The sequence below is a fragment of the Oncorhynchus masou genome, chromosome 31, assembly GCF_036934945.1.
Source record: "Oncorhynchus masou masou isolate Uvic2021 chromosome 31, UVic_Omas_1.1, whole genome shotgun sequence".
Taxonomy (NCBI): domain Eukaryota; kingdom Metazoa; phylum Chordata; class Actinopteri; order Salmoniformes; family Salmonidae; genus Oncorhynchus; species Oncorhynchus masou.
The window spans coordinates 62,901,101-62,921,529 of record NC_088242.1 but is presented as its reverse complement, the minus strand read 5'-3'; the positions used below and the strand labels follow the sequence as shown (position 1 = coordinate 62,921,529).

Sequence of the window (20,429 nt, the reverse complement as noted above, 5' to 3'; positions counted from 1 at the left end):
TGTGCTACCGTATGATTACAGAGTCTAATGTATGTCCACGTGAAGATCACGTTTCTCCCATTTCAGTTTCCCCCAACACTTCATCAGTGTGTGAGGTGAGGTTTACTCTCAGTTTACACATACCTCTTTGTTTCAAGGAAATGTTTCTAAGAATTAGTTGAACACAGTGGACAGTGTTAAAGCTGTCTAATGTAATTGGTAAGACTTAAAATCAAAGATTATACTCAGCGAGTTCAGGACTGTCTGGCTACGTCATTTCAATGTGGATGATGAGGTAATATTTGGTTGAGACATTGCTCAATGAGATTACAACCTATATTCACCCACTCAAAAATACAGCCAAAAGTTAGTTGATTTTCCATTGTGTTATCAATATGATTTCAATCAAAGCAAAACTAAATTCCACTTTAAATAAAGTTTGATCAGATGTAGTCTTATTCTTTAACTTGTATTTTTGGTTGAGATGGAGACTTGAATCCAACCTATACATTTTTAACATATACACCTCCAGTAGGAGGTGCTGCACAGCCTATTGTTTTTTTGTTTGTTGATAGATGATATAACATTGAAAATCTGACTTTGTTTTAAAGGTACAAAAACATATTTTATACAAGGTTGGCCTGTTTTGAAATTGAGTTACCATGATGACATAATCCTGTGGTTGAGATTTCACCCTCAAAACAACAGTCTACATTAATGACTATTTTGAAATCCAATGTATTTTACACATAGGTTCCACTTTCTTTTATATTTCTTTTGTAACCTTTTTTTGCCACTCCAGTTAAATGAGAACACATTCTCATTTACAGCAATGACCTGCGGAATAGTTACAGGGGAGCGGGGGATGAATGAGCCAATTGGAAGAAGTTGTTTTTGCCCAAAACTGGTTAAATCAACATTGTTTCCACTTAATTTCAACCAAAACATTCAATGTGATGAATCAGTGTGGACAACTGGGAATTTTCTTTTTTTTTCACGTAAATTTGAACGGAAATCCAATGAAATTGTGAAATGTTTTGTTGATTTCAGGTTGAATTCACGTTAGTTAAACAACTCAACCAAATGTAAATACAAAATTGACTGTCTGACTGCCCCGCTGTCATTGCCTCCACCTTCCCCGTAAGTTCAATGACAGCAAACAAATATTACCTGGTCATCTAGGGTCAAGGGGGAAACACAAGGTGTGCAGTGGACCCTATTCTATTTGATTATATTCTACATAGCTGTCTAATCTTTTTCTTCGTGATTATGTAGGAGAGGAGACTGTGACAGGAATCTTAGTATGTATACATTTTCTGCAGTATTTTGGGGTGTCCTGAAAAGAAGCTACGTGAGAAAAAAATCAAGTTCATGTTTACCTCGAGAGGCGCGGAGATGTGGACTCAGAAGATTCCAAGCGGAAACACCTCCGCCAACACCCTATCCGCCCTCCTCCCTGCTCACACATCTGAGCTTATGAGGGCCCCCTAGAGGGCCCCCCTGCCATTATCGCTTACACACTAGGATACTACTGTACAACATATTTGCCCGTCTTTATCCACAAGGCACCAATGCGAACTGGACCATTGTGGCGATACCAGAATGGGTTGTAGACAAAGCTTTAGGCAATGCTGTGACCGGCCGAAAAATACCAACGTCCGATTTAGTCTTCCAGCAGTGTGTTTCGTATGGCAAATTGTCATGATCATCTTATTCGGCATTTTTATCCGTTATGACCAAGAATCCGACGCACATTGGGCAGAGTATAGAAAATTTCAAAACATTTCCAGTGACATTGAGAACGACTTCTATTTCAGATACCCAAGTAAGTGACTCAAAATGATATGCTCGGTTGCTTTTACATTTCCGTAAACTATGTTTTCTTTTTTTTTTCTTTTTTAAAATATTTACATTCTATTTCAACACCAACCAGTTGTGAAACAAAATAGTAATATATATTCCAAACAAATCTTTGCCAATTTGGTCGTTTTATTCAGAAACGTTGGTCATTAGGGTAGTCCTTTTCCTCTACAAAGGGATAACTTTTTATTGTCATGTTACTAAAAAAAAATGACAACCATAGCTAGTATTTTATTTAACCAAGCAAGTGATTTAAGAACAAATTCTTATTTACAATGCCGGTCTACCCCTGCCAAACCCTAACGACGTTGGGCCAATTGTGCCCTGTCCTATGGGACTCCCAACCACAGCCGGTTGTGATATAGCCAGCCTCATGCTGCCCAATTCCAAATCTCCACTACAATGACCTGAGCTTGAATGTACAATTAAATAGTTGAGCAGTTATTCAATTAAAATTGACATTTAATAATTTGTTCAGAAATCATGTTAAGGTGATCACACCTACTATTCAGGGTTGGCGTCAGAACGAAGCAGTTGGATGGGTATTTGATTTCCATAGGGGGGCACTTTTTTTCAATGAACCTCCTATGTTGCACATAATTTTTTAAATAGATGTTATAGTAAAGGCGGTACGTGAGTTTCAAGTTTGGGGAAGTTCCCAAGTTATCCTACCGTCTGCATGTCAGTTATGCTTTTTATATGTACATTTTTGTGGAACAGTTTCATTTCAATAATACCTTCTCGTTTCTCAAAATCATTGTCACGTGGTTAACTATAAAAATCGGAATTAAACCGGTACATTTTAAATGTTGAATCTAACGCAAAAGCACCAGCCTCTGAGCGGCAGGTAGCCTAGAGGCTAGATTGTTGGACCAGTAACCGAAAGGTTGCTGGAGAGAATCCCTGAATTGACAAGGAAAAAAGCTTTCATTAACTGCCTGAACCAGAAAGGCAGTTAGCCCAGTGTTCCCCGGTTGCCGAAGACATGGATGTCGATTAAGGCATCCCCCTGCACCTCTTTGAGTAGTTGGGTTAAATGCGGAAGACACATTTCAGTAAAGGACTTCAGTTGTACAATCCCCTTAACTGTCTGGACATGGTCCAGCAACTGTGTGAATGTAGGTCCATTTTACAGTTTCGATTTGGTTTTAGTCACTTTAAAGTATATTGAGTTATCCCCCCAGTAAAATACTACTTGAGTAAAAGGCTAAAAGTATCACGTTTTAAATATACTTAAGTACAGTGGTGGGAAAAGTACTCAATTAACATACTTGAGTAAAAGTTCAAGTAAATGCTATACATCAAATTCCTTATATGAAGCAAACCAGATGTCCCAATTTCCTTAAAAAAATATAAAACGTGTTCTTTTGCCCATCTTTAATCTTTTATTTTATTTGGCCAATCTGAGATTTGGCTTTTTCTTTGCAACTCTGCCTAGAAGGCCAGCATCCCGGAGTCACCTCTTCACTGTTGACGTTGAGACTGGTGTTTTGCCGGTACTATTTGCCAGTACTATTTAATGAAACTAGATACTAATGTACTTTTTCTCTTGCTCAGTTGTGCACTGTGCCCTTCCACTACTCTTTCTATTCTTGTTAGAGCCAGTTTGCGCTGATCTGTGAAGGGAGTAGTACACAGTTTTGTACCAGATCTTCAGTTTTTTGGCAATTTCTCGCATGGAATAGCCTTCGTTTCTCAGAACAAGAATAGACTGACGAGTTTCCAGAGAAAGTTCTTTGTTTTCTGGCCATTTTGAGTCTGTAATCAAACCCACAAATACTGATGCTCCAGATACTCAACTAGTCTAAAGAAGGCCAGTTTTATTGCTTCTTTACAAGCACAACAGTTTTCAGCTGAGCTAACATAATTGCAAAAGGGTTTTCTAATGATCAATTAGCCTTTAAAAATGATAAACTTGGATTAGCTAACACAATTAGCTAACACACCGTGCCATTGGAACACAGGAGTGATGGTTGCTGATAATGGGCCTCTGTATACCTATGTAGATATTCCATAAAAAATCAGCCGTTTCCAGCTACAATGTGTGTGTATATATATATATATATATATATATATATATATATACACATTGTAGCTGGAAACGGCTGATTTATATATATATATATATATATACACTGTATATGAGCCATGAATGTACTGGCAGGACTATTTGTTGCCATGTAAAAAACACTTAGGGGCCCAGACAGACTGTTGTGTTGGCCCAGACTAGCTGGAGTCTCTATCCTGTAGAGACAGAGCAGATGAACACTGATGAAAGCATTTCATCGCAATCACAATCACCTGCACTACTTTAGCTACTTCAATTTCAGTGTTTGCAATGGAGATACACATGCAAAAAGGTCCTGTCTTCTGCTCGGTATTGTGATATAAGAGGATAACCATGTACCTACATCACCACCAGATTATGGCTGTGGGTCAGATAATAGGCAGGTTGTGCCTTTTTTTCAGAAATAGTTCCAGACAGTGTAAATGTATTCATCAGACATTTTGTCAATATAGTTTGATTTAATCAGAGGATGGATATTGCCTTGGTTGAACTTTGATTGATATGGAACTGACACCAACTGACCCTCTCACTTCCATGACAGTATTGATCTGCGCTTCTTACTCCTTTCTACCCCCCCCCCCCCCTCACCACCACACACACACACACACACCCTATCTCTCTCAGGTTTCCAGGACGTCCATGTGATGATCTTTGTGGGCTTCGGTTTCCTTATGACCTTCCTGAAGCGCTACAGCTTTAGCGCCGTGGGCTTCAACTTCCTCATCGCTGCCTTCGGCCTTCAGTGGGCGCTGCTGATGCAGGGCTGGTTCCAATCTCTGGACCCCATGGACGGAAAGATCAAGATCAGCATGGAGAGGTTAAAGTTTGACGGCTTTGGTCTAACAGTGTTAAATGAGTTTTCTTGGTCTATTGAGATCAGTGAATATTAGTATCGGATTTGATAGGTGAAAGTGATGTGGGTTTAAAAATAATTATATAGAACTAGTTAAAGCATCCCTTTTTTCAGCGCAATGAATTATATAAATCTACAATATTGTATGGATTGATATCATTTTTTTTTAACAAACTCACCCCACTCAACATCAATGTATAGAGCTCTTCTGGCTGACCATTCACTGACTGTAGTATGTATAACTTTAGCATGAATGAGTCAGTCATTCAGATCTTAGACCTACGTCATTGAAATCAATCCATAGAATAACATATGTTCATGGAAAAGGATCATGTGAGTGCCAGAAAGAGCATATTTAAAAAAATATATATACATTTTTGACCTTTATTTATACAGGTTTTTCTCATTGAGATAATATCTCTTTTCCAAGAGAGACCTGATCCAATAGCAGCATTGGGAACAACTTTTCAGACAGAACAACTTACATACACTAACACAACATTAAACAAAACTATAAACACACATACAGTGCAACAAAAACATTTGACCTTAAAAACACGAAAGTCTTGACTAAAAACAGCTGTCCTAAAGACGGAGGAGAAGTGGTGGGACCAGTCTGTGTGTGAAAATCCATCATACAGTGTCTTCAGAAAGTATTCCTACCCATTGACTTATTCCACAATTTGTTGTGTTACAGCCTGAATTCAATTCTCACCAATCTATACACAATACCCCACAATGACAAAGTGAAAACAGTTTTTTTTAGAAATGTTTACAAATGATGGAAAATGAAATGCAGAAATATCTCATTGACATAAGCATTCACACCCCTGAGTAAATACAGACGCACTGTCGTGACGTTGTATTGATTAATGTGACAACTGCTGTTCATCAAACGATTAACTGTTTATAATTAAATGATTAAATTTATCAAGTAATTATTAACTCAGTAACCTGGGGCACCATGGGAAAATTTGGTTTTCTTGAGTTTCTATTTCCCAAATTTACTCAAAGAATATCAGAATATCGATTTTACAACAGTCACTAATTAATTAATTTCCTCTACACTCTCATCCTGAACGTCGCATAATCCGGGAATCTGCACAAACCCGAGTCCCGCCAAATAAGTCCATACCACACAAATTGAGTTGATTATTTATTTACTAACAAGCTAAAATGATAATATAAGATACACATACACAAACACACAGTATTGGCTATTGACTAGAATTTAGCACAATGAAACAGGTCCCATGCGGGCCAACACAATACGACGCGTGTTACACAAAATGGGGATTTAAAATGAGAGAGAAAGACAGAGAGTGCGTGAGAGAAGAACACACTTAGGTACATTTGTAAACTATTCTTAGTTTAACCCCAACCTTGCCCCGAACTGCCGCTCTTATGGGTCAGCATATAATGATGCAATCACGTGTCGAAGGTCTCTGGTGGGGTATCTCCTCGTGGACCGAGTTCCTCCTTCTCCTCTGATGGCGGCACCTCTGTTGTCACTGGGTGTAACTCTCTGATTGTCCACACAATGTTAGTGTCCTTTCTCTTAGTGGTCTGTTTCCTCGCCCTTGTTCTGAAAGGGGGTCTTCTAAGTACGGTCAGCCGTGTAGCTCAGGGATCCAGTGTATGAATGAAAGCAGTGTAGAAACACGATTCCTTGGAAAGTGGTAACCGGGTGGTCCTGCTTGAGTTCACCCTCTTAGACACAGCTACTTATCCGTAACATAGATTGTTAAAAGGTTCCTTTGTCTTCTTCAACCCCGTGTTGCGTTTTGGGTTTGTGACTACCTCGGACCTTGGCTGCAGCTCGTGGTCACCTAGTCTACTATGTTACTTCTTAACTCATATGTTTTATACCCTTGGGTCAGAAAGGGGCGTTTCCGTATTTATGGCAAGTTCTTTGGACATCGCAAGTTACGAGGCAAGTGCTGGATTTTACTCAGATCCAATTTAGACAACTAACTTCACATTTTATTTTTACAAAAACATTCTATTTGATCTGGACATTTTCCACACAACGTATAGTATGCAAACATCAGGTACATATTGTGAAAAGTTTTCAAGTTACAATGTTTTCATTATAACGTTGTCGTTTAACTTTTGATAACATAACAAAAACGACATTCATCTTAATATTCCATCTATCGTCATCGCCACCATTTTGGCTGACAAAACATAATGTCCCAAAGTCCATCTATTGCACGTTACTGTTCTGAGGTAGGTTCTCCATAGGCCCATCATACATTCCATTCCTCCACAGTGAGAGGACAAAGGGATTTTGTCTGCTGCCTTTATTAAGATTTACAATGGGCGTGAGGTGTCATAAACCCCCCCCCCCACCTCCATACCTCTCTATCTCTCCTCCTCTGGTGGGTGTGTATTATCTGTAGGAGTGTGGTCCATGGTAACCTGACCTGAACAGGCCAGTCATGACAGTCCCCCTCTGGTGGGTTAAACTTAGAAGGATTCTGCATGTTGCAATCCACCATAAGAATGGCCATCCAATGTCCTGGTTTGTGGATCATCGTCGCAATCCCCCCGGTGGTTTACCCTGGTAGGCTTTATGCACGCTGCAGATCACCACTAGAATGGATATGGGAGGACCAGCGGTGGCTCTGTGTTCCGGCCCGTTGTCCGGTGGTCCCGGCTAGTGGATCTAGGCAGTAACTTGGGCAGACGTTAATAACGCACAACACTCAGGCAATACATCATTACATTTCTTCCCCAAATGAGCGGCGTTGTGGCTTTAACTGGTGGTTGTATGGGGAACTTGTTCATGGCTCTATCACTTCAAAGGAAATTCAATAAAATGAATAAAAACATAAACAAGAGATATAGAAAATATAGCTATCACACCTTAATCACCTAATATGGACTATGTTCAAAATATGTCCAAGGTCTATCATGGTATTGACTCTAATACCATATCTAGGGCGATCCTACTTAAAGGTGGGTAGTTAAGGCATTTGGAAATATGCCACCCTGAATGAAAAAGCTTACATTGGGGACATTACAGGGCTGACCTAGCAATATTGGGAGAGGAGGCAGGATCTATGCCAACTTTCCGAAAATTGGGATTGCTTCTGTTCCACAGGTGATCCTAGTATAAGATCTCATTAGGTCTTCCATTGCACATGTGTGCCTGTGTACATAGTAGGTGCACACGCAAAGGGAAATAAGACCAAGGATCATGGTAACAGTCAGGATACTGTTCGGCACCGTCCAAGAGAGGGTGACAGACCAATCTTTTGGTCTGTAGTCAGTCGGGTCAACTAAAAGTGCCTCATCCCGTACGCTAAGATCAACAGTCATTGGTCCCTCGTACTGGATTTGTGGCAATTTTCACGTGGGTTCTGTCACGCCAAAATCCTACATTTAGAATCGTTTTCAATCTATAGACAACAACCGGCAGCGTCAGTAAAAATCCCACTTCATTACGATCACATCCCCAGACTATAGGCCAAATGTGACTGTAACAGCCTTACCATGGTTGTAGTAGCTGAGGTCAATATGTCGTGCACCATTGAGAGGGGCACTAGATATGAGGGGATTCTATTCATGGCCAAGTGGTCCGTAGAACTGCTAAACTTCACAGAGAAAATCATCCAATAACAATCGAACCCATTGGACAAGGGCAAAGTCATGGTTCATGACCTCTACCAGCTTTCCTATAGATTGGAGGGTTTTGTTCAGGAGAGTAGCATGTGTGTTTACCACCAGAATAGTGTCATGTAGAGACTTTTCCACATGTTGCAACCTGAGTGCCTGTGCTTTCATCTGTTGCTGGATAAGTGGCATCTCTTCAGTAATCTCCCTAACATTCCTCTTGACTGTGGCTCGACTGACTGCGTTGACGGCAGTGGTACCTAGGCCAAATAGCGACCCTACGGCTGCAACTAATCGAGAGTAGCGCCTGGACTAATCGTTTTTCTCGCCTGGGCTCTGCTAGTTCTGACTGGGTGACTGTGAACTTTTAGAGTTGGGCCAACATATGGGCAGTGTTTAGCTGGGCATGCTTAACTGCCTGGAAGGTTCAATCCCGGGCCAACTCAAATGAGCCGCAGGTGAAATATGTTGGCGGTACACGTTCTTTGCATGTAGGCGGACATACACCCTCTGCGTGTATACTCTGCAGTTAGTTATAAGGAGTCCTGGATCATCGTGGTGAACGATTCCCGTACGGGGTCCGCTCGGGATGACATCTGCTGGGTTGGTTTTGACCAGGGCGCAGAGTGTCAGGATCAGCCAAAGCAACTCCATCCTACAGAAAAGCATAATCAGAGATATTGTTTGAATATTTCAGTTATTTGCTTTTGTGAACGAAAATGTTTTGACAACAGTTTTTCTGATTTTGCAGGACAATATCAATAGTGACAACACATTTATCTTGTAGCTGGGAAGAGAAGAAAAGATGTTATATGCAATGCACTGATCTCCTGGAAGGGATCAGCTGAGGTCACCTATATAACAACATATACAGTGATTTGCGTAAGTATTCACCCCCCTTAGCATTTTTTCTATTTTGTTGCCTTACAACCTGGAATTAAATTAGTTTTTTGGGGGGTTTGAATCATTTGATTTACACAACACAAATATTTTCTCTTGTGAAATAAACAAGAAATAAGACAAAAAAAAACAGAAAAAACTTAAGCGTGCATAACTATTAACCCCCCGCCCCCCAAGTCAATACTTTGTAGAGCCACCTTTTTCAGCAATTGCAGCTGCAAGTCACTTGGGGTATGTCTCTATAAGCTTGGCACATCTAGCCACTGGGATTTTTTCCCATTCTTCAAGGCAAAACTGCTCCTGCTCCTTCAAGTTGGATGGGTTCCACTGGTGTACAGCAATCTTTAAGTCATACGACATATTCTCAATTGGATTGAGGTCTGGGATTTGACTAGGCCATTCCAAGACATTTAAATGTTTCCCCTTTAGCAGTAAGCTTAGGGTCATTGTCCTGTTAGGAGGTGAACCTCCGTCCCAGTCTCAAATCTCTGGAAGACTGAAACAGGTTTCCCTCATGAATTACCCTGTATTTAGCGCCATCCATCATTCCTTCAATTCTGACCAGTTTCCCAGTCCCTGCCAATGAAAAAATCCCCCCCAGCATGATGCTGCCACCACCATGCTTCACTGTGGGGATGGTTTTCTCGGGGTGATGCGAGGTGTTGGGTTTCCGCCAGACATAGAATTTTCCTTGATGGCCAAAAAGCTAAATTTGAGTGTCATCTGACCAGAGTACCTTCATCCATATGTTTGGGGAGTCTCCCATATGCTTTTTAGCGAACACCAAACATGTTTGCTTATTTTCTTCTTTAAGCAACGGCTTTTTTTCTGAACACTCATCAGTAAAGCCCAGCTTTGTGGAGTGTATGGCTTAAAGTGGTTCTGTGGACAGATACTCCAACCTCCTCTGTGGAGCTTTGCAGCTCCTTCAGGGTTATCTTTGGTCTCTTTGTTGCCTCTCTGATTAATGCCCTCCATGCCTGGTCCGTGAGTTTTGATGGGCGGCCCTCTCTTAGCAGGTTTGTTGTGGTGCCATATTCTTTCCATTTTTTAATAATGGAGTTAATGGTGTTCTGTGGGATGTTCAAAGTTTTGGATATATTTTTATAACCCAACTCTGATCTGTACTTCTCCACAACTTTGTCCCTGACCTGTTTGGAGAGCTCCTTGGTCTTCATGGTGCTGCCCCTTGCTTAGTGGTGTTGCAGACTCTGGAGCCTTTCAGAACATGTGTATGTATACTGAGAACATGTGACAGATCATGTGACACTTAGATTGCAAACAGATGGACTTTATTTAACTAATTATGTGACTTATGAAGGTAATTGGTTGCACCAGATCTTATTTGGGGGCTTCATAGCAAAGGGGGTGAATACATATGCTCACACCACTTTTCCATATATATATATATATATATATATATATATATATTACATTTTTTTAACAAGTAATTTTTTTCATTTCACTTAACCAATTTGGACTATTTTGTGTATGTCCATTACATGAAATTCAAATAAAAATCCATTTAAATTACAGGTTGAAATGCATAAAAATAGGAAAAATACCAAGGGGGATGAATACTTTTGCAAGGCACTGTACTTAAGAATTTTCTTAGTGCCTTCGACTTGCTAGGTTTCTGTCTATTCGGTGCTGGCTAGCACCCCTTCTATTCCCATGGGGCGAGTGTACAACTTGATTTGGTTCCGGTGGACCCACTTTAACATTGTGTTTTGTCAACCTTTGATGGTTCTGATTTGATAAGCTACAGGTGACAGCTTCACCACAATCTCGTGTGGCCCCGTCCAGTGGGGCAGGAACTTTGTCGCAACGCCCGCGGGTTTGGTGTATATGTAGTACCACACCTTGTCCCCGAACACCCGGTGTGAAGCCTTTTTGTCATAATAGGTCTTGTCACCTTCTGTACTTCTCTCCAACTTTCTTTGAGTATACGCAAAGGTAGTCTGGAGGTGGTTTCGCAAGTCTGTCACATATTGATGAGCCGTGTATGCCATGTCTGCGGCGACATCTCCCGATTGGTACAGGAGATGCAGTGGAAGTGTCATTTGCCGGCCTGTCATCATCTCAAATTGTGTTATTCCCATAGACCTGTTGCGTGAGGCTCTTCTCGCCATCAGTACCAGTGGGGGTTTGAGGTCCCAGTCTTTGTGGTTGGCTGCCACATATTTCCTCAGGATTCTGACGATTGTCTGATTGCTCCTTTCTACCCTGCCGGAGCTCCTAGGGTGGTACGCGATGTGGAGTTTAGCTTCGACTCCCAGGAGCCGCCATAGTTTGGTCATTAAAGCTGCCGAAAAGTGGGTTCCTCTGTCGCTGTCCATGGTTACTCCTGGCAGGCCGAAATGACTGAAAACGTGGTTGAGCAAAAGAATGGCCTTGGTTTCCGCTGTGTCATTGGTTGCGGGCAGGCACTCCACCCACTTGTGAATGAGCAAGTCACTGTGTGGAAATACTTGTTGCCTCTGGCCGACCTGGCAACTGGGCCGATCCAGTCGTTGTGGATCGAGCTCCAGGGGTAAGACACATGCTTGCGTTGCAGGGGTGCTCTGTGAAGTGGCTTAGAGGATTGAAACTGGCAGCAAACTAGACACCCCCTCACGTATTGTGCCACTTCTTGTTCCATGTGAGGCCAGTGGGCCATCTGTCGCAATGTTTCACATGTAGCCTTGACCCCCCTATGGCTTCCACATTGACTCGTTGTGGGCATGAGCTATCAATATCCCCCTCTGTGTTTTAGGAACCATCCATCTTCATGTGGCGTCGGTTTCTGAAACATAAACCAGTAGGTCAAGTGTGAGTGTGAGTTTATTTTTAGTTGCATATTGCGAACGCAAGTCGTGTGAACCTGCCAAAACCAATTCGGACACATTATGTTAGTGCGAAGACGTTTCCCGCGATGCTACATGGCTGTGCGTTACTGCAGATACCATGGCCGCCTCGGTGGTTTTGCGTCTCGGGCATCGAACACCCAAGGGGTGACGTAAATTGCACCAGATTTCGCCCTGCTGTCGGTATGGTCGTTGCCAAGTTTGTTCATGACAAGGTGATTTGGAGTGTCCCTTGACATTCTTCCAATCTTCCAGTATGTCGTGTTTGGTGATGAGGTCATTCTTTGCCACTTGAAGTGGTCATGTGTTTTTGTTTCCAAAACAGTAAGTGGCATAAGAAGGTGAGTCTGGCATAGTCTGAGTCGGTGCAGATTGCAAGTTTTGACAAGTCGTGTTTCAACGCCATTTGCAGTGTGATAAGCACGCCCGCCACTTCTGAGGACTGGCTGGTCTTGTTGCCTAGCTGAAATTGTCATTGTTCCATACCAATCTCACACCAGCTTGCAAATGGTCTAGATGGCGGTAAGAACAGCCATCCGAAAATGCTATCGGCATGCCAAGAGCCACGTTCTCTTCGAAGTAGTGATGGTTCGAAGGCGGAGCTACGTCACCGGGGGTGGTGTGAAGTCGGTTTCATCATCACCACACCTTTGACACACTGCCAAAGCCCCACCCAAAGGCAGGTTTGACCCTTCGTTTGACCCTTTGACCCTTTTGCGTAGTGGACTACTACATCATGGCTCTGCAGCGCCATCAGTCAAGTCGCTATTATGCTGTTGTGTACAGCACCCTCACTGATTCGTCGGCTTTTCAGAAAAGTCACAGGCTGGTGACATGTTTCTATGATCACCTTTTGTCCGCCGACATGACTGGTGAAGTGTTTGACCGCCCAGACTGTCGAAAGCAGCGCTTTTACGCAGTCTGAGTACTTGTGTTCAGCAGTTGTCTGCCTCTTTTATTTTTTACCCATCTACCAATAGGTACCCTTCTTTGCCAGGCATTGGAAAACCCTACTTGTCTTTGTGGTTGAATCTGTGTTTGAAATTCACTGCTCGACCGAGGGACCTTACAGAGGTCTGTATGGGGTACAGAGATGTGGTAGTCATTCAAAAAATCATGGTAAACATGAGTGAGTCCATGCAACCTATTATGTGACTTGTTAAGAAAAATGTTTCTCCTGAATTAATTTAGACTTGCCATAACATAATTATTGACTCAAGACATTTCAGGTTTTCATTTTTAATACATTTGTAAAAATGTCTAAACACAGTATTCACCTTTGACCATATGGGGTATTGTGTGTAGACCAGTGGGAAATAAAATCTATTGAATCCATTTTTAATGCAGGCTGTAACATCAAATTGTGGAAAAAGTCAAATGGTGTGAGTAATTTCTGCAGGCACTGTATGTATCACCTGTTACTGTTGATCCTCTTGACTTGTGAGATGTACAGCCTGTACACAGTAATGGTAGGGCAAACAAAAGACATATTGGTGCTAATCATGCATTTATGATTCTGCTGAAGTTTCTCCAATCTTGTGTAAACAGATATGATATTTGTGGGTGCATGTCTGTGTGACGTCTGTGTGTAATCAAACATGTACCCCTGTGTACCCGTGTATGCCTCTGTGCCTGTGCACGTGAACAGATAAATGTCGAAGGGTGCCTGAGCACCCGCCCTTTTGCCCTCCTATGAGAAAAGTGCCCAAATTTTTATTTAACTTTCACTCTTGTTATTTAAATGAATTGCCCATCAAACTAGCTAATTTCTCATGATTGAATCTTGGAAAATTCCCGATCCTCCTCCCCCACTCGAGTCCACCCCGACTGCACTTGTCCTGCAGGCAGAAGCTACAGGCGCCGAAAGGTAGTGTAGTAGGGGCTACCTTTTGAGTTGCATGTGTCTTCTCACGGTTAGGAATAGGGAAGCAGAACAAAAAACAATCACAGTTAAAGACCAGTTAGATTGTTTCAACAGCATAGCTGTTTAACTAACTAGCTGATTTACATAATCTACATCCGCTATGATCAGCTGATAGCCCCCCCTCTTTGCCCGCTCTTTGAGCAGTAGGCTGTAAACTTGCATGGATGAGTGTGATTTGACAGAAAATAAAGGCCTATGCTGTTGAAATTTGATTACAAGAACATTAGATAATGAACTATGAATGTCAGAATTTTAAGTCAACTGTGGTTTCGGGAGGTAGGGTGCCCTTTTCACTGAGCACTCTAATGCCATAATAATTCCCACGCTAATGCCATAACGCTAATGCCATAACGCTAATGCCTTAACGCTAATGCCATAACGCTAATGCCATAACGCTAATGCCTTTAACGCTAATGCCATAACTCTAATGCCATAATAATTCCCACGCTAATGCTATAACGCTAATGCCATAAGAGCCGTTTCGTATCCTAGCAGAACAAATTGTTATAAAGTAAGATGCAAATTAAGGGCTCTATTCAATCCACAGTGCTGAAGAGTTGAAATGTAAAGGTAATTTACAATTGAGCCTACATATAAAGCATTTAGCGTTAATGCAGTTTGCGCGAATGCATTGCCTTTACATTTTTATCATGCTGTAAAGCCAAACTTCAGTGCTACAGACTGAATCGAGCCCTTAAAATCTTTTACAGCAGTGGGCTAAATAAGGGTCACACAATGTTTCTTGGTAGTCTTAAACAAATCTACTTTGAAATTGAAGTATTCACCTCACACACATGGTTATCGGCTTAAAAAAAAGAAGACACCTGCACCATGTCAGATATTGAGTTTAAATGTATTCAATTTTGAGTTTGCATGCCAATATTACACTTTATATACATCACATAAGACTGAAATATAACAAAACTGTTTGACATAGAAACACTGTATTTTCGGCATAAAGAAAAATAAAAGAGTATTAATTATGGAATTAAGAGAAATCTAACATTCCACCCATGAGACCACTAGGTAATTTTACTGCAGGAAAGGTGTACTCTGTGTTGTGAGGTGTACAGAGTCCCAGTAATCTCCAAAGATATTGGGACAGTGACACATTTGTTGTTGTTTTGGCTCTGTACTCAAGCACCTTGGAAGTATGATCATATTTATTTTACAGTTATAAGAAATGTGAAATCTTATAATAAGTTGTTTATGTTTATTATTGTTACTATATTTAGAAAGCATTTCAGTCATTTCAAGCCCTATTGCCCCACTTATGTTGAATAGGAAAAAAATATTAGATTTATCATATTTTTATACTACGTACTTGAGCTTATGTCCTCAAACGTGAATACACCTCAGCATTTTTTTTTAAATACCACAAAGGTAAGTTCCAGACCTTTCCAAAACTATACAACATTAACATTCCCAAAAGTGTGTAAAGCTGTCGTCAAGGCAAAGGTTGGCTACTTTGAATAATTGCAAATATAAAATATATTTTGATTTGCTTAACACTTTTTTGGTTACTACATTATTCCATGTGTTATTTCATATGTTTGCTGTCTTCACTATTGTTCTACAATGTAGAAAATAATAAATTATATTGTATTGTGTGTAGATTGAGGAAAAATCAATTTTAGAATAAAGTTGTAACGTAACAAAATGTCAAGGGGTCTGAATGCTTTCTGAATGCACTGTACTAACCTAGCCTGGTCCCAGATCTGTTTTTGCTGTGTTACAATGACCAAATGAGTTGGCAAGTCAGCAAAAAAGGATATGGTACCAGGCTGACACCAACCCACTATACATTGTAATCCTGCTCTGGTTCCTTCCTTCTCAGTCTGATCAATGCAGATTTCTGTGTAGCCAGCTGCCTAATAGCGTATGGGGCGGTGCTAGGCAAGTTGAGCCCAGTCCAGCTGATGGTGATGACACTGTTTGGAATCACTCTGTATGCTGTGGATGAGTTCATCATCCTCAACCTCATACATGTAAGTCTTTAGTGAATGAAGGCTTTAATATTAAGTCCTGCATACATGGTTCTCACAAATGGCCCACAGTGATGCTGTATCAAGGTCTGTGCTTGATTGATTTTCTGAATACATTTACTGTTACAACAGGGTTTTGTGGAATAGATGGTGATATCCACATATACGAATAAGGTGGCTGTTTTACTGTATATCATTCTCCCTTACAGGCCAGGGATGCTGGCGGCTCCATGGTGATCCACACATTCGGGGCTTATTATGGTCTGTCCATCTCGTGGATGCTGTACCGGCCCAACCTGGACCAGAGCAAGCGTCTGAATGGCTCTGTCTACCACTCAGACGTCTTTGCTATGATCGGTGAGTCGGATTCACAATAGTTGACGCTTTGCACATTTTCCATACTGGTATATATGCAACTGTACTACCATGGATCCACCCCTGTCCCGTAGGAACCCTGTTCCTGTGGATGTTCTGGCCTAGTTTTAACTCAGCCATCACGGACCACGGAGATGGGCAACATCGAGCAGCCATCAACACCTACCTGGCCCTGGCCTCCACTGTCCTCACCACCGTAGCCATCTCCAGTCTCTCCCAGAAGACTGGCAAGCTGGACATGGTAATTGGCCATATGGTGTGCCTTACATACATTGTCCTGGTTCCAGATCTGTTTGGGCTGTCTTGCCAACTCCTATGGTCATTGGAGTAATGGCCATACCCGTTTCCTTTTTATCATACATCTCCACTCAAACTATTGGCCAACCGTTCTGTTCCTGTGTTCCAGGTTCACATCCAGAACTCCACGCTGGCAGGGGGTGTTGCCGTGGGTACGGCAGCAGAGTTCATGCTCATGCCTTATGGGTCTCTGATCATAGGGTTCTGCTGTGGCATCATCTCCACCCTGGGCTACATCTATATCACGGTAATGTAGAATATAGAGTCACATCAGCTTTGTTCATCAGATTTATTTGCAACTTTCCACAAAATGTGCCTACTGAATGCAGTGAAGGAGTGTAATTGCTAGTTCGAGGCTAGTATAGTAGTGACTACTGACTGGGGTACTCCTATTTGATTAGTGGGCATGTATGTGTCTGTTCCCTCAGCCGTTCATGGAGAAGTATCTGAAGATCCAGGACACGTGTGGCATCCACAACCTCCACGCCATGCCTGGGGTCATAGGGGGCATTGTGGGCGCCGTCACTGCAGCAGCCGCCAGTGAAGGGGTCTATGGCAAGGCGGGGTGAGTTATGTCATATCATTATGCACATCCAATGCTGCAACAATGAAGTCTACTCAGTTTGTCTGCTTCCAATAGTTTTTTTCCCCCACCTTAGATATAGTAAATGTTTTTCTTAATAGGTTGATAAACACGTTTGACTTCACGGGGAAATGGAAAGACATGGTGCCGAGCCGGCAGGGAGGACACCAGGCAGCAGGGCTCTGTGTTGCCCTCTGCTTTGGAGTCGGAGGAGGAATCATTGTTGGTGAGTTTGACACAATGTAACCGTCTCTAGATTAGATTGTGTGTGCTGATCAAAACAGGTTCTGAGATCCCAGGCCACCACACAAACAAGGCTAATATACTGCAAGGTCAAAGATTTTAAAATGTACAAAAATCTGGTTCACATGCTCAGTCCCAGAGATGCAGTACATACTGCTGGATGTCCTCACGATTGGCTGCCCCCACTACCCTTCGGTCATCATCTGCTCGCAGCACCCAGCCCACAGAACAGTGCTGGCAGCACAGATGGAGAGAGGAAACATCCATTCTGAACAGAAGTATTCCACCTCACCCACACATTTAGGGGTCTACCGTTCGTTATCTGCGTGGTAGTGAGCATGGTCGCCGCTGGTCCCCATCAAGGTTTCAGTGGTGGTGGCGGAGGCAGCAGCAGTGATGGCCATCTCCCTCCATCAGCAGGCCCAGACTGATGCTGAAAGCTCCTTTTTCAGTTGTGTGGTAGCTCATTAAGTCAATCAGGCCCAACTCCTGTCTCCAAGGGGAGTCTACAATAAATCAATTAGGAAACACTAAAGGAAGGAGAAACAGAGCAAACAATAGAAATCATGCAACATTTGAATAAGGCTCACAAAGTATATTGAATAAAGAAAGGTCACTGCCCAATCAAAATAAATGTTACATTCATACAAAAAAGTATGGTCTCCATTTTGGGTTAAATATAAGGGAGACAACATGTGACACATTCATGAGTGTTTAAGTGAGGACAGGTTTTGAGGGAGCTGACAAGTTCATGTAGTATTGTGCAGCTGGGGTGGTGTATTTGAATAACTGCTGTATGTACTCCGTGGTGAGGATGGTGTTTGTCCCTAGGCTGTATCCTGAGGATGCCTATCTGGGGGGATGCTCCTGATGATAACTGCTTTGACGATGAACTCTACTGGGAGGTGAGATACTGTCCTAAACCATTAAAGTCCAAATGCATTCATAGCATGAAGACTGAAGTCATTTTCGACCGATCTTTCTGAAGGAGATTTCTGAGCATTTTTTTTGTTGAGAATTTGAATCAAAACAATGTGTCATTGTTAAAGGGCAGTATATATATATTTTTTTCCCCTAAACTGTTTCCCTAATACTGTCACGTCCTTCATGGAATGGTTAATACCAATATTTAGCTATTAGCTTGTTTCCAGTCCGAGGAGGTTTGCTTATTATGACTAAATGGTATTTGGTTTGTAGAAGCTAAGGAAGGATATAGCAGTGGAAACTATTTACCTCTTTTTTTACATGCTTTTGGAAGTTCGAATCAAATGTTGATTTCTGCCCTCAGTTACCTGAGGATGAAGAGAGCATTCCACCTAAACTGGAGGACAACAACCACATGCGGAACAGGGATGTGTAAGTAGCAGATTTGTGCAACAATAGGATTATGGAGGTTGGATTGTAAGGCTTTTGTTCATTATGCCTTATGATACGACAATAGTTCCTGTTTTTTTGGTTAGTCATGTTACTTGACCTGGAATTTAACCTTTTTCATCAAACGTCCCCTTTAATTTTTGTCAGATGGTCCAAAACCATCCTCAGAGAATTGCTTTTATTTACGTCTAATTATTTTTTCTGGAAAAGGCTTATTAAAATAAAGATTCAAATCCAGGTCATGTGACATGATTAACCAAAACACAGGGCCCTAAAATGCCTTTGTCCTCATAAAATGTGTTATGTCAAATATCCTCAAGATGGCAGCAGACCACTGTGCTATATGAAGTGTATGCCCACCCCTAGTGCATACAATCTTTGTTTGGGCCCACACAATAGCCCACACAATACTGTGAAAAATTGCCACAAATTAGTTGACAACATGTTGTTTCAGACTTTTTGAAAAGCTGAATTGTGCTCTACGTGTGTGTGTGGCAATCTGTTCTGTGTGTTGCTCATCTGTTCTGTGTGTTGGTAGGGGTGTTCCATAGCCCTGGACGGGTGCTTTCTGAAAGTGACCTTGAAGTTATCCCGTAGTTGTTGTGCTTGGCCTGAAAATGACAATGGTACTGCTTTTAGAATAGGGCAGTGTATGGGGATAAAAAAACATTTACTGTGTGTGAGAGGAGGATTTTGTCTAATTAGGTGGAATCTGTCTATTTGATGTAGAACAATATAGAAAAAGAACAGGAACCAACTTTCTCTCAATTCCCTTTAAGCAAAGCAACGTGAAAATAGAAGGAGTGTACTGGTCAGAAAGTATGAATAAATGGTCTGAAGCCTATGTGTAGTCCTGGGCTGTACCAGTTTCACGCAAGGGTTGTAATCTTAACGTCACCTTTTGTCATTCACAGTACAGAATCCCATTTCTCTATGGAACAGAGTCAGAACTGACGCTAGAGCCTGATGTCATCTCCCCCTACAAAAACTGATGGTTCTATCCTACACTGACTCATACTGGACAGAAAACACTCCTATCCTCCTGTTCTGTTCATGGAATTTAGTCAATCATTACTACTTTACATTGGAATCACAACAAGATCTCCCTGAGAAACAGTGACAATTATCTTTGTTTAATGAAATAGTTTTGGCAAATAATAGAATAACCAGACAAAAATAATGGTGCCATGTTTCTATCACCAGTCAGGCCTAAGTCGAATCCTAAGCAGGTAACCCTACATCATTAATATTAACAGTAAGATAGGTGACTGTACACTTTATTTTCCACATTGTCATTGTGTCACCTTACCAAATAAAGACCACAGGCCAAACCACCGGTGATGCTGGTGTGAGAGGAATTATTGCATTAATCGGAATTTGTGGAGATTCTGTCCTTTTTGACAGGTATAATCAAATACAATTGTCACATGCTTTGTAAACAACAGGTGTAGACTAATAGTGAAATGCTTCCTTACGGGCCCTTCCCAAAAATGCAGAAGCAGAAATGGTCAGGAACCCTAGCAT

The 20,429-nt window shown here is 41.7% G+C and overlaps 1 protein-coding gene across 1 annotated transcript; it reads left to right on the top strand.

Moving 5' to 3' along the window:
- The first annotated feature begins 1,581 nt into the window (after positions 1-1,581).
- On the top strand, positions 1,582-19,859 carry LOC135525261 (ammonium transporter Rh type C 1). The gene is made up of 11 exons (XM_064952980.1): positions 1,582-1,804; positions 4,532-4,724; positions 15,886-16,036; positions 16,243-16,390; positions 16,483-16,649; positions 16,815-16,952; positions 17,134-17,270; positions 17,390-17,514; positions 18,363-18,436; positions 18,820-18,887; positions 19,820-19,859. The coding sequence occupies exons 1-11, from the start codon at positions 1,582-1,584 to the stop codon at positions 19,857-19,859; spliced, it is 1,464 nt and encodes a 487-aa protein (XP_064809052.1).
- The last annotated feature ends 570 nt before the right edge of the window (positions 19,860-20,429 follow it).